The sequence below is a fragment of the Diorhabda carinulata genome, chromosome X (assembly GCF_026250575.1).
Source record: "Diorhabda carinulata isolate Delta chromosome X, icDioCari1.1, whole genome shotgun sequence".
NCBI lineage: Eukaryota > Metazoa > Arthropoda > Insecta > Coleoptera > Chrysomelidae > Diorhabda > Diorhabda carinulata.
In genome coordinates this window covers 35,632,612-35,646,237 of record NC_079472.1, presented here as the reverse complement: position 1 = coordinate 35,646,237, position 13,626 = coordinate 35,632,612, and the positions used below count along the sequence as shown (strand labels likewise).

The window sequence follows — 13,626 nt, the reverse complement described above, 5'->3', positions numbered from 1 at the left end:
CAAGGACCGATCACATGCGCACTTTCAATTGACTGCCCACTTGGACAACTATGAACTAGGAAGCATCATATTAATAACGGGATAGGATTACATAAAATAGAATCCATAATCTATATTTTGCTTTTTGCAAGAGAGTTTCTGGATACTCTGTATAATGGGTGCCTTCAATTTTGAGATAACTTTTCCTCCTTCCAAGTTTTCGGCTGTTTAATCAATTTACGTATTTATAGCGTTCCTTAATTAATAATTATAAAATAGAATTCCTGGTTCCACCTGTTACTTGTTAACTAACTAACTTTCGAATGATCAATGTTGATATATATTACTTCGAACTTTCCACCTCTTCCATTAAACCGACGCGCACGCAACTTTCCGTGAAATATTTGTTTTGATTGCTTTCTCTTACATCAAACTTATCAACTTCGAGAAATACCAGAAGAAGTTGGTTTTCCATTTCATACTAAAGTTCCTTCAAACTGGGGAGTGAGGATGCAGAATAGTATCTTTTTGAGATATAAGTTTTCGTTAGATATGCATAGGATATGTTTCTTTTCGACGGATGGATGAACAATGAATGAAAGTCATTAATGGAAGTGAATTCATATTATATTTTTTCAAGCGTTGAGCATTTTTATGCATAATATATGTCCTCCACTAGTGTGGAATTGACATATTAATAATCCGATCTTAGAATTTCATAGACGCTACAAGATGTCTTTCTCTAATGTCGTTGAAAAACTCTGTGCCTAGCAATGTTTTAGCCCGTCCTTAATTATTTGAAAGATCTTCTTTTCCATGGCGACTTTCGTTATCTGGCACCATGGAATGATAATTATATTTTACAGATTCATGTCTTGTAGGCCACGTGTACAGTCTATGACTAGCTTAGTCTTCTAGGAACTAACTCCAGAACCGGTTAACTCATTATTGAGGCATAACTTTTGCTTGAAAGACTGTGGATTAATGTCCTTGAAAGCTTGAGTAATTTAGTTTTCAGTTTTGTTAACAAGAACTTAAATCTTATTCAACTAGATATTATGAAAAAGTAATTCTCAGCAATATTTCGTATTGCAGGTGTTTGAATTTAGCGTTGGAAATGAAACTTCTGATACTCTTAATTAAACTGCTTAAGTTCTGTTCTGATGCTGGTTAACAGATCTTGCATCCCATTGGTTTGTTTCATGAACTACTATATTGTGAGAATATATTATTTAATGAGAAGTATCTGAATTTATGAAATTTCCGAAAAATCTTTTGCTGATGCGTCCAAGTGAGTATAATATGTGCTAAAATAACAACGTATAACAACATCTTGAAGCATTCCTGGTAATTTTGATGAATGTGGAAACCATGAATAAAGGATAAGTTCACCCATAAATGACGAAACTTTTGATTAGGAACTGATTTCGGGCCCAACAAGTAGATATCCACGCTTTGAGAATTAGTGAATTGAACATATTCTATTCAACAGGAGCGGCTTTACCACACAACTTCCCGTTTGGATTATGTTAACACAAATTACTTATCAGATAATTCTTTACTTTGAATTGGTGAATAATTTTCTTTGATATATTTGATAAACTTCAAACTTTTACTACTTAAATGTCCAAAAATTTCTAGAGATATTAGCATATGCTCTGTTTGAGAATCTAGGTTATAGGTTTATCTTAAAAACGCTTTTGCCATGATGTTGAGTTAAGAATTATGCATACGGGAGCTATCTGCGAATTTGATGCCGCATTGGCTTAATTTAGACCAAAAGCGTACTGAAATCGACATTTCTCAGGCCTAATTTTCGCGTTTTAAGCAAAATGAGTTCGATTTTTTGGCGTCGATTCATAACTGTAGGTAAAACTACTCCTAAAATTAAAAAACAGTGTACCTCGACCGTAAAAGTGATAGCGATCGTTTTTCTTTGTTTCTAGTTATTAAGTTTCATTGACAGAAGAGATATTTTCATTACGCATACTTAAACGTCTATTTTAATGAAAAAAAAAGGGCAACTATTATTTTGGGGTTAGGTTGGAACCTTACGGTCTTATCATACTAGCGGTTTGCGGGGCGGAGAGGGGGCGCAACGAATGCGCCGCAAATACGCAGCGACTACACCATGAGGACGTCGCGGACGTGTGGCATAAGGAAGGAAGTACCAGGATTTAGGAAATTTAGGATTTTATAGTCTGTTTGATTTCAAATCGTCAACCAGAGACAACGCAAAGTTGTATTCGGGTTCACTTTCATTACTTTTCACCATCCTTTGCATTAGCTTTGTGATCATTTTATCCTATTTCCAAGCCTTTTTTTCAAACTATGATCACTAACTTCTCTGCTTTTTTGGTCCCATATGAAGTAACGGTTTTGAGTATCTGTATCAATATTCGAATCTCCCAATGAAGCCATGATGATACGATTGAGTACCTACGTCCTCCCACATTCGCTGCGCGCACTCTCCGCTTCAAAGACACTCAAATCCGTATGATAAGGCCCTTACTCTAGTATATAGATTTCAAAGAAGATTATGTTGGAAAATAAAAATAATTATGTTTCATTGCCAGATCGAAAACGAATTGTATTTATTCTTGTATTTTGTACAGATATATGTATTTATAAGGATCAGAAATATTCTTTGTTCAAACTCAACGAGAACTAAACAATATCAGTGAATATATGTGTACTTTTCCATTAAAATTTGAACGGAAATCGTGTAAGTAGAATTCTTGGCAGCAACTGTTACTTTAAAATGCATGCTGCCACACGTACGATCAACCAACGTATATTTATCAAGCTACACGTTTCTAGTGTGTACAAATGAAGATGTAAGAAATAATAGGAAGAATATGTTGAACGTGACGTGATTAAGGGAATCTCATATCAATAATACGTTCTCCATTGGTAAAAAAGGTAGAGAATAATATGAAATTTGTTATAAAATTATGAGGTTGGTAGAAAATAAGTTCTACACGTCGATGGAGTTGTTCACAATAAACAAGGTGTGATATATATATATATATATATATATATATATATATATATATATATATATATATATATATATATATATATATATATATATATATATATTTGACTGAAAATAAATTAATTTTTCCAAAGGTTATAACGTATGTAACATGAAATAACACGTATTCTTAATGGTTGCTAACACTTGTTGAGTATAACTACGCACAGAGTTGTTTACAATATCGAATGGACGTACGGAAGTTATTTACCTTGGTGTAGAAGAACTTTGATTATGTTGGCAACGGCTTGTTCCATTTGGCATACCTATTAAATTTTATTTGAAACATGCTTGATAAGAGATGCAATTACTACTAATTACAAGTATAAAACATATTACTTACTTAAAGTAGATAAGAAGAGCTAAGGAAATCAAGAGAGCCACTAACGAGATGCTGTAGCCTACCGAGTGAATTATTATCACAACGGTTCGAAACTGGAAAAATGAAAAAAAAAAATATATAATATTAGCCGTATAAACAGATGAAAATTTCGTTAAAATTGTACAAACTCATAATTTGTTTATCATCTTCATAATGAATTAGCGAAGGAAAGTAATTCGTTTACTCAAATTTTTCAAGAAATGGTATATAATTGTACATTCGAAAAAAGCAATTATCATAAACTTACGAGGAGTATATTAATTTTTTCACTTTTAGTTTTTATTTTAACAGTTTTCTTTATACTTTTCTCAATGATGTTCAATAAGTTTGAAACCCTTTTTATAATAAGAATCGTCAAGCTCCTCAAAACAACCATTAACTGCCGACATCACCTCTTCATTGTTGGAAAATCTTTGAACACCGAATCTTTTTTGTGAACACTCTGTGAACAGAAAATAATCCGAGGAGGCTAATCTGGCGAATAGGTTGCATGAGGTAGCAATTCAAATTTTAATTCAATCAATTTGGCCATTGCAATAACGGATGTGTGAGCAAGTGCATTATCTTGATGAAACAACACTTTCTTCTTAGCCAAATGCGGCCGTTTTTGCTTGATTTCGTCCATCAAACGTTGCAATAAGTTCGCATAATACTAGTCGTTGACAGTTTTTCCTTTTTCAAGATAGCCAATGAAAATTATCCCACGCGCATCCCAGATAACCTACGCCATGACCTTGCCTACAGATGGAACGGTCTTTGCCTTCTTCAGAGCCGGTTCTTCCTTTTCACTCTATTGTTTTGATTGTTTTTTTGTTTCGCATGTGAAGTTATGGGCCCACGTTTCATCCATGGTTATGGAACGGCGAAAAATTCGGCTTGGTTTCTGTAAAACATTGCTAAACACTGGTTGAAAACATCTTGAAATGTCTACTATGTCTGTTAGCTTCCGCACTTTCAGTCGACGATCATCCATTACCTATCCATCCATACTTTGTGGATTTTCTTCAGCATTTCTAGAGTCTCCACCACTTTTGGTCGACCACTGTGATGCTGGTCTTCGCAGGTCATACGGCCTCGTTTAAAATGTGCTACCCACTATTTTACTGTTCTATGTTTAAAAATTCATTGAAAACGTTCACTATTGATGACTGCCAAACAAATATCAAACAACGTGGCGTCCTCAAACTACAGATTGTGTACTTTCTAATACAATGGTATTTTGCAAGCAACTACCGCCATCTCTACGTCAGGCCAGGTACTTCTGTGACCTTCCTCATATGATCAAACTCTTTTAAAATTTATTGAATTCTTTCTTCACATTTCATGTGTCTATTATTACTGTTGAACTGTTATGCCACAAAGCTTTTCTCTAAGGGTGAACATGAAAAAAAAAATAATGAGACTTTCTCTTTGGAGGCATTGCAGAACTATGAGCATGGTCATTGTCGCAAACTTCTTTCTGTTTTTTTCATTCAATTTCATCGAAAACTCCCGGTACACGTGTTGTGATAAGCCAGTCGGCTGTTCTTTGATTTTCTAGTGGAATCATCTTTTCGAAAAGTATGAAGTCACCGCACTTCCAGAGTCCTCTTCCAAAAGATCGAAGTGCGATAACTTTTTAATTTTAGGAGAATAGCGATGCAACTACAATTCATGTGCCATAAATTTTGCGCAAAATCCCTTCAGCCTGCTTATTGTATAAGTTGGAATTTCTGAAACCGTTGGTGATATTCATAGTGAACATACTCTCTACTGCTGTCACTACATCAACCTAAAAAGTACTTTCATCCTCTACCTTCAGCTCCTGAAGGGGATAACTTGGATTTCAAAACGCGCTTTATGTAGTATGATTGTGACTATTGGTGTAGTAACAGTAGAAAATAGCGTCTTCAGAATGGTTTTTGTATCTTTGCAAGATGTCAAATGAATTGTAAGTACAGAACGACCGACCTAAAGAAATAGAGAAACTGATAAGTGGATACTAATAAAACTAAAGTGATGGTCATAAATTGTGAACAACAGGCTGATAATGGAACTTGAAACACTGGAAAGAGTAATGGTCTTATCACAGCTGAGACCTGTATTGAAAGGGGACTCAAAAATAGAGCAAAAATAATCTGAATAGTCTGAATAATAACAGACTCATGATAATAGAATGATGAAAGCAAGAATTAATATTAAAGGAAGAGATAGACCGTGGATTTACATAGTTACCGAGAAAGGGGATACGGAATGGACATTTCTAGATGGAATAGAAAGATTAGCAGGGGACAAGAAAGTATGCAACATAGAGTTTGACGTTAACATTTGAAAAGATATCAGGAAACTACATTACTCAATAATTCATTTCCAACAATTACAGTGATACTTTCAATGTACAATTTCCCAGCTTTTTTCATTTTATTATTTTCCAAATAAATAATATGGCGATAAGAGAAATAATATCCGTTGCCTGCGAAACTTTTCCTGCACCTACTCATAAAAAGCCACTCAAGTGATTGAGTTTCACGTAATTTCTTCCGTGTATCATATAGATTAACTTGTTTACTTCGTAATCATTTAATTGCTATCCACACCTGTTTATGATGTATAATTTTGATTAGAAATAAATATAAAAAAACATAAGAACCTCACCGACAAATCATCTGTATTGACACAAGTAGTATAATTTACCCACGTTCGATTGTAGGGCTCGTGAAAGTACCAGGTGCCATCTTCCATGCATTTGTAATAAACGGTATCTGAAAAACGAAAAATAAGATTTACTACTACTAATATATTTTTCGAAATGTACTAGGTGTTAGGATCCATTCATAGTAAGGCTGTAAAAAAATTATAAGAAAGAGATAGTCGTAATCGGAAACAAAAATATTGAAAAAACCAAAATTGACAAGTATAACAAAATTAATAAGCTCATCTAAAAAATCTGCTAATATTTGATAACAACCTTCAGCTATCTACTAATAAGGATTGGAAGAAAGTGGGATTTTTTTTGCAAAAACAGTTAAAAGTGATAATTTCGACATAACTCAATGATATCATCCACGTTAGAGGCTATTATACCGATTGCAATCCTTGCTATTCTGTTGCCAATTTTCTAGTTTAAATTGCATACTCTTATCTAGTTCTTTCAAGAAATACTTTTATTTGAAAGAAATATATAGATCCCTTGAACATGCTCTTTATTAGTACATGCCGAAATTACTACTTTTATGTTGATGGAAAGAGCTGTTTTCAATAAAACAGTTTACGATTCGGTTAAGTGAAATCGTGAACGGTTTTCTATTACCAAGATCCTACTCTCCCTGGTACATGGACTTGAGTTTTGAATATCAAATGAACGAGGAAATTTTTCGAGCGATGCGATACCTGTTATACCCTTTAATTACCTTGATTTCCTATAATTTGGTTTTTAAATTCTTTCAAGGGATGTTATAGATTGTTTCCTGAAGCGATGTTTTAAACGGTTTTTGTTATATGGATTTAACCTAATCTTATTTCGTGGTGACCTGGTACACCTAGGATTGCAAACGATACATCGATGTTTGTAAAACATCGAGGTATCGGTCATAAACAACGATGTTACCATCGATGTTTTGATGACATGGTTGATACATAGTCTGCTACATTCACAAACATTGATATCGTTCTTCAGACTGTTCAGATTTTTGGAATAACTGTGACGTCCGCACGCATTGCTTTGTTGTTTTGACGGAACAGACAGCTAGAGATGGGACTGAAAGAAGGTCAATTAAAAAAAATGATACACGATGTTCGCACAAGAGGAAGTCTTGTTTTTATATACTCCAAAGATTCACTGAGTTGGGTCCATTGTAGAAGCAATACTTTTGACTCGACCTAAAGCTCCACCAATAGTCTCAACTGGATTGCACCAAAGAAATCATGTAATTGCTATGCCCATTTGAGAAATTGACAAATGAGTTTTCTGGAGATAGTTACGGTAAGCAAAGCTAGTTATCTGTGTCTGTGAAATATTGAAAAACATCAATGAAATAATACTTCAGTTCAAAGAAGAATTAAAAAAACATCTAGCCAGAGGATTTGATACCTTATACCCTGTGCTTCAGCTATAGCCACGCCACTATCGGGCTACATTAGCGAAACCGAGGTCCAAATGTACCTTTTATCTTCTGTAATACCAATTTGGGACAATATGAAATCTCTATTTCGAAAACTTTACAAAGTCGCAATGATATACCTTCTCATCGTTGCAACGTCTGCCGCAAGAAAGCGATTGTTCTCGGAAGGTGGAGCAGCCATTAGCAACAAAGAAATAGGATGTTAGAGTCCAGATTTTTAACTTCAAAATAGATATTGTTCATGTAATAAGATGTGTTTTAATGTAATCAAATGCATTAATGAAGCATCCTATTAAAAAAATGAAACATCGGCAAAAACATCTTATATCGCTCTTATACGATATTTTGGCACATGCTATTTGTCAAATATATTGATATTTTAAGATATCGATGTTTTTTCAGAACGATTTTGCATCCCTAGGTATATCAAAAAATTTCCGAGAAAATGCAATCATCAATTAAATTATTATATAGAAATTACGAAATAGTAAATTAACCACAAAAATTTAAAGTAAATTATATTTGTATATAGTCACAATACTGTATAAAGTAAAACTTTTAATGAAATTAACAAATTTGTTAAAAATAAAATTTGCAAATGTCAGAATTATAGTAAATGCTATTATAATTCTTTTGCTCTAAATCAGACCAGTATATCTAATCTAATAATCTCCACTAATTTGATTGAGTGTGTCTAATACATTATTAAGAATAACGATTTTAGGTGTGAACTTGTTCCTTGAGAATTTCCATTGCTTCTTAGCGATAATTTGGCTCGTCAAGAATATATTATGCATAATATTATACTCTCATGAAAGTAGCTTCGCAAATTCAATCGAAATCGTTAAAATTATGCTTCTCATGAAACTGTACTCAACTGTCGTGCTTTTCTTTTTGTTACTTCGCCAGTTTGCCGAATCTTCTATTGTTGAGTTTAATTTAACTTCAAATTGATTCCAACTTATGATCCTTATAGCCTTGGTTATCCCTTTGCAGCTTTGTCGGTAGTCCTCGTCCTATCACATGGAGGCTCTGCACAGTTGGATAATATTTTTGGCGTCGCTGGCTTTGCAACAAAGTTCTACTACTAGGTCAAATCCTAGTCTCTATCCCGCAGTACTGGCAGCTCAGATTGGTGTTTTTTTTTGTGATAACCGTCTTCCATATGACTGGAGTCTAGTCAATTTATTTTTTTCCATTCCCACCGCTCAAGTTGTTCTTTAATCTGCGATAAGACTAGATGTTAGCGTTTTAGTGGTTGCAAGCCTGTGTTCATAGATCCGGCGCCACTCTATTTTAAAGCTACTCACCTTCACTACATTGAAAAAAGGATATTTAGTCCTCATTTGGGAATAACTCAAATTTCTCAAAATAATCAAAAAACTGGACAATAAACCTCATTTTTGCGTATTTTATTTTAGTTGATTATTCTATATTCTTGTATTATATTAGAATGAGCTAAAATTTCTGGAACAAATAAATAATTCGAGAAAAAATTGTCGAGCGGGGAAAGTTAACTGGCGATATCAGTAGGATACGTTAAATGGGAGCTGGTGAATACGCAACTAGTTCGTTTCAACGATTTCATCATTCCTTGGAGGAAATATCAGGGTTCTTGGGTGAATGAACAGAATAACTCTATAATTGGATCGTTACGATGAAGAATTTTGAGGATATATCGGAAATTTCATCTATAAATTCAAGTATATAATGAAGCAGACGAATAATGCGATATATTTTAAGTTATTCAAGCCTCGGTTGATTTTACAAAATTGTTACAAAAAGTATGGATTCCGGTATTAGAAGCAGCTTATTCATTCTTGTATTAACTATAAATTAAATCCGCAAATCTAATAACTTTCGAAATATATGATTCGAAATTCTGACACCGTGTCAGATTATTATGAACCGTTTTCATTTCGAAGCGATAGAAATGAATAGCGATCATTTTCATTGCAATGCTCGGTCGAGGTTCCACCGAAGAATAACATAATGATAAATCTGAGCTATTCGTCACTATTATTTCCATGCTGTTTATCATTGAATTATTACACATTAGAGAAACAATAAGATTTATGGTCTCATATATCATAATGATTGGTTCATATCTACAAACTGAGATTGACGATAATATACATGAGCGAACACAATTTAGAGTACAAAATTAAGAAAGTCTCATATTGGGTTAAGTCTAGGTGATAGTACACTTGTAGTGTCCATGTTTTTAAATTAAAAATGAAGTACAAATGCAGTTTAAAACAATGTAAGCAATAAGAACCAACAAATACATTTCACATCTCAATTTGAAAAGTGATTCTTGCATACATATTGCATCGACAGATAAATTTCCGCCGAGATATATAGAGATCACTACAAACAATATTCGTTTTTTTCTAAATTAAATGATATATACGATGTGAAAAATAGAATTTCGTGTGTGTATTGGGCTTTGCTATGATCGATTGTTATAGTGAGCTTCAAAACGGGGGCTCTATAAGCACCGATTGTGATTAACTATCAAGACGGCCAAAGAGGCAGTTGCTCGAGAAAATCTCGAAACCGTCCTTCTTTCAAATCCTTATGGGTGATTCCGTTCTAACTGTGATATTCAATGTCCTGTATTGTTTTTTTGTACTAGTCATTAATTAATAATCAATTAATAAAAATTTTGTGTTAATTGAATAATTCTTAAGATATTTAAACATTATTTTTATACAATATAACTTGCCACTTAAAGAAAACTTATACTACATCACTTGAATGTCAGTACCGTGTCATGTCCATTCCTAGAATTTACCGATAAATTATTAATTTTTTTTGTCGTAACAAATGATTTAAACTAATTACCTTATAAATTCTAATGTTTATGATCAAACTGAGGAAAATTGATGCACTTGTTGTTTAATATCTTAAGTTACCATGTCAGTACCGTGGATAAATGAGTCAGTACCGTGGAACTCAAAATCCGACATTTGTGTCTTGCTCGTGATACTTTGAAGTTGTAGTAAATTCCTCTTAGAGTTTTATTTTTACAGTAAAATAGATGAATAATATGCATAAAAAAGTTAGAAAAGTTAAATTTTAAAATCTTGAAATTTTGAATACAAAAAATCACAGTTAGAACGGAATCACCCTTATATAAAACTCACAAATAGAATTCAGAGATATATTTTACTTATGAGCATGAAACAGCTTCTCTTCAAATTGGGGCCGTGTTTCTTCACAACGGTATAAATAATTGATGATTTAACTGTATGAAGCTGTAACTACAAAACCAAACCTGAGATCACTATTCTATATTTGAGTCAAAATGGCAGTATGTCAGTGGAAATCAAATTCAATAAAATGAACTTTGCTTTGCCTTCACATCCACTTTATTCTTCAGATCTAGCTCGAGGGGACTACTGGCTATTTTCAGATATAAAAAAGAAGAGGAGTATGAATCAAATGAGATAATCGTGACTGAAACTGAAGCCTGTTTTCATGCCAAGAAAAATTCTTCTATAATAATAGGATGGAAAGGTTAGAGGAGTGTATACTGATTCTATCACTATCCTAATAAACATAAGATTTAGCTAAAAAGCTTGCTCGTAGGTAGAAATGTTGTTTATTATACTAAAAATAATTTTCGATTAGCAAAAAAATTTTTTAGTTAATGAATACTAATTTTTTTCAAGCTTATTTGTGAAGTATGAGCACAAAGAAAGAATTGGGAAAAATTTATTTTTCGCTCAAACATCAAAATATATGAAAAACAAATATCGACGGTGATAGATAGATAGTTAATTAAAATTAGGTCATTATCGTCGGTCTTTGAAGTGTGGGCAATAGAGATATAAAACGAGAGAACAAGCACTTGAGCCGTAGATAGAAACCTGAAGTATGATTAACTTATGGTAAGATACAACAGAGCAGTCTTGATCAAGTTTGCATATAAATCACATCTTAAAAATGGACCAGTGTTCAATTTTTTCTTCACTAATAGTACAAAAACAAATAAATCTTCTTTAAATGTAACATTTCATATAAAGATTATCGAGAACTCGCGTAATCATTCGTATATTTGAATGTAATGATATTTTTTCTAGTTTGCGAAATCATCAAATTCAACTTTCCTGATTACAATCATGAATGAGATCTAATTAGAGCTTTTTCTGGAAAATGTTTAGATATTAGATTTCTTGGTATTGCAAGACAAACAAATTTTGGAGAAACAAAAACTCAGTTACATAAAAAAATTCTTTTTTAAGAACAAATAAATGTACTAAATGATCAATATTGTTTTTATTCACAGAAAATTTATTATTATTGTGGCGATTTTATATTTTTACTAAGGAGGTGCCGATGCACCCTGCCGCAATACAAGCTTCACTTGCATGCGCCTATTAGTTTACTTATTCGCATTTCCTACCTTTTACCTTTGCATGAATACAAGTAAAGTTAGCAGAAGCATGTAAATATGGGCTGTTTTGGAGTTCAAAAGTAAAAGACGAGTATTCTGAAGCTTTTATTTTCTTAATGGGTTGTGAATATCACACCATAACGAGTGTCCTGGTATCGTTACCAGTACCGGACATGCAACTCATATCGAACAAATGCTTTCCGTGGTTTTATACCCTAAAAGAAAGATTTACACGCTACATATCGTCAGCATTTTACAATAATCAAACTTAAAAAACGGCACTAGTGTTTGTTAAAATATTTTATGATTCCTAATAAACAATAAAATATCGTGAAACGTTCATTTTGAGCTTCGTTATAACGATTGAAACCGATACAGTTAGAAATCCTATTTGGTTTATTTATAAAAGACCATATCGAGGTTGCCGGCATACTAATGGAGATTTTATATCACTTCCGCTGAATTCCGGAATTTCTATAGACAAAAACAGAACTAGAGTAAACTTTAACTAGGGTTGGTGAACATAAAAAGGACCGTTATTGTTGAGAATGGCTTAATATAACGCTGTTAGAGATAACGACAACACAAATGTCTTTCTGATTTAACGAATTTTCTTTATATAAAACAGTATTTTGGATTTATCTATATTATAATAATGAATAATGAGAGTATTTGAATTCTTTTTATGGTTAATGTTCTATTTAGCACATGATATTACTGAAATGTTTGACTAGACTAAACCTCGGCAGGCAGGCAGAAGTCGGTTCAAATGAAAATCAAGGTGTTGAACGATTACAACGTGCATTAGGTGATGAAAGTCTGTAATAAGGAACTATGCTTTGCTGGTGTAGCGAATTTAAATAAGAAGTCATGCTTGGGTTACTAAAGTACATTCAACATGAATAAAATCACTCTTTGTTGTTATGTGTTAAAAAAACTTCGACACAGATAGATACTAGGCCAGTTTGAGTCAAAGAGTCTGGGTCAGATATTAACTTTCGAGTAGATCAGCAGTAAATTAAAATTAAGAGATTCGCAACTTTAACAAACGATTCTACGTGTCTACGAGAAATTGATACATGATGGTGGTCAAAAATTGATCTTCCCTTATCGCAATTTCAATTTACTTGGATTCAAACAGTGGCGGTTCGTATTGTTTTCGAATGAGTGTAAAATGTATCTTATTGAAAACTATGCACGCAGATAAGTATACTGAAAACAAGGATAATGATATACATGGTCTTGTACTGTGAGACATGTGGCTTTTGGAGAAGATTCCTTGGTCTGTTTGATGTGGATAAACTGATATTCGGTTTGTACTCTAGGTTTGGCCAGGCTGAAACAGTTTTCCAATATAGAGATAAAAATGACTGTTGTGGAGTAGCCAACAAAAATTAATAATGTCAATTTCATCAATTATTATCTATGGAATGGGATCAAGAAAAGAGCTAAGGCTTAGAAACTTTCCATAGGCTAAATGTTATTACTGAAGTGGAGAATCTTAAAATGCTAAAAAGTCAATGAAAAATAGGATGAAAGTTACGATGAAGACTTGATTCAGAAATTTCAGCTGTTGCTAACTATAAATGCTTTACTATTTTCAAAATATAATTAGCAGATTTTTATTAAGTTTTAATGTACTTTCTGAAATTGAAATAATTTTCTAGATGGAATAGTTTTATTATCTGGGAGTCATCAAAAATAACGATATTATTCTTTTCCTTAG

General features: G+C 32.9%; 1 protein-coding gene across 5 annotated transcripts in view; it reads right to left on the bottom strand.

Moving 5' to 3' along the window:
* The window catches only part of LOC130901707 (calcitonin gene-related peptide type 1 receptor), a 200,808-nt gene that overhangs the window by 63,052 nt on the left and 124,130 nt on the right, over positions 1-13,626 (bottom strand). For all 5 annotated transcript variants that reach the window (XM_057813247.1, XM_057813248.1, XM_057813246.1 and 2 more), the window contains 2 exons: positions 6,033-6,139; positions 3,360-3,451 (listed from right to left, as the gene is read on the bottom strand). In XM_057813247.1, the coding sequence (XP_057669230.1) occupies positions 3,360-3,451; positions 6,033-6,139 (199 nt within the window). The remainder of the gene's footprint in view (positions 1-3,359; positions 3,452-6,032; positions 6,140-13,626) is intronic.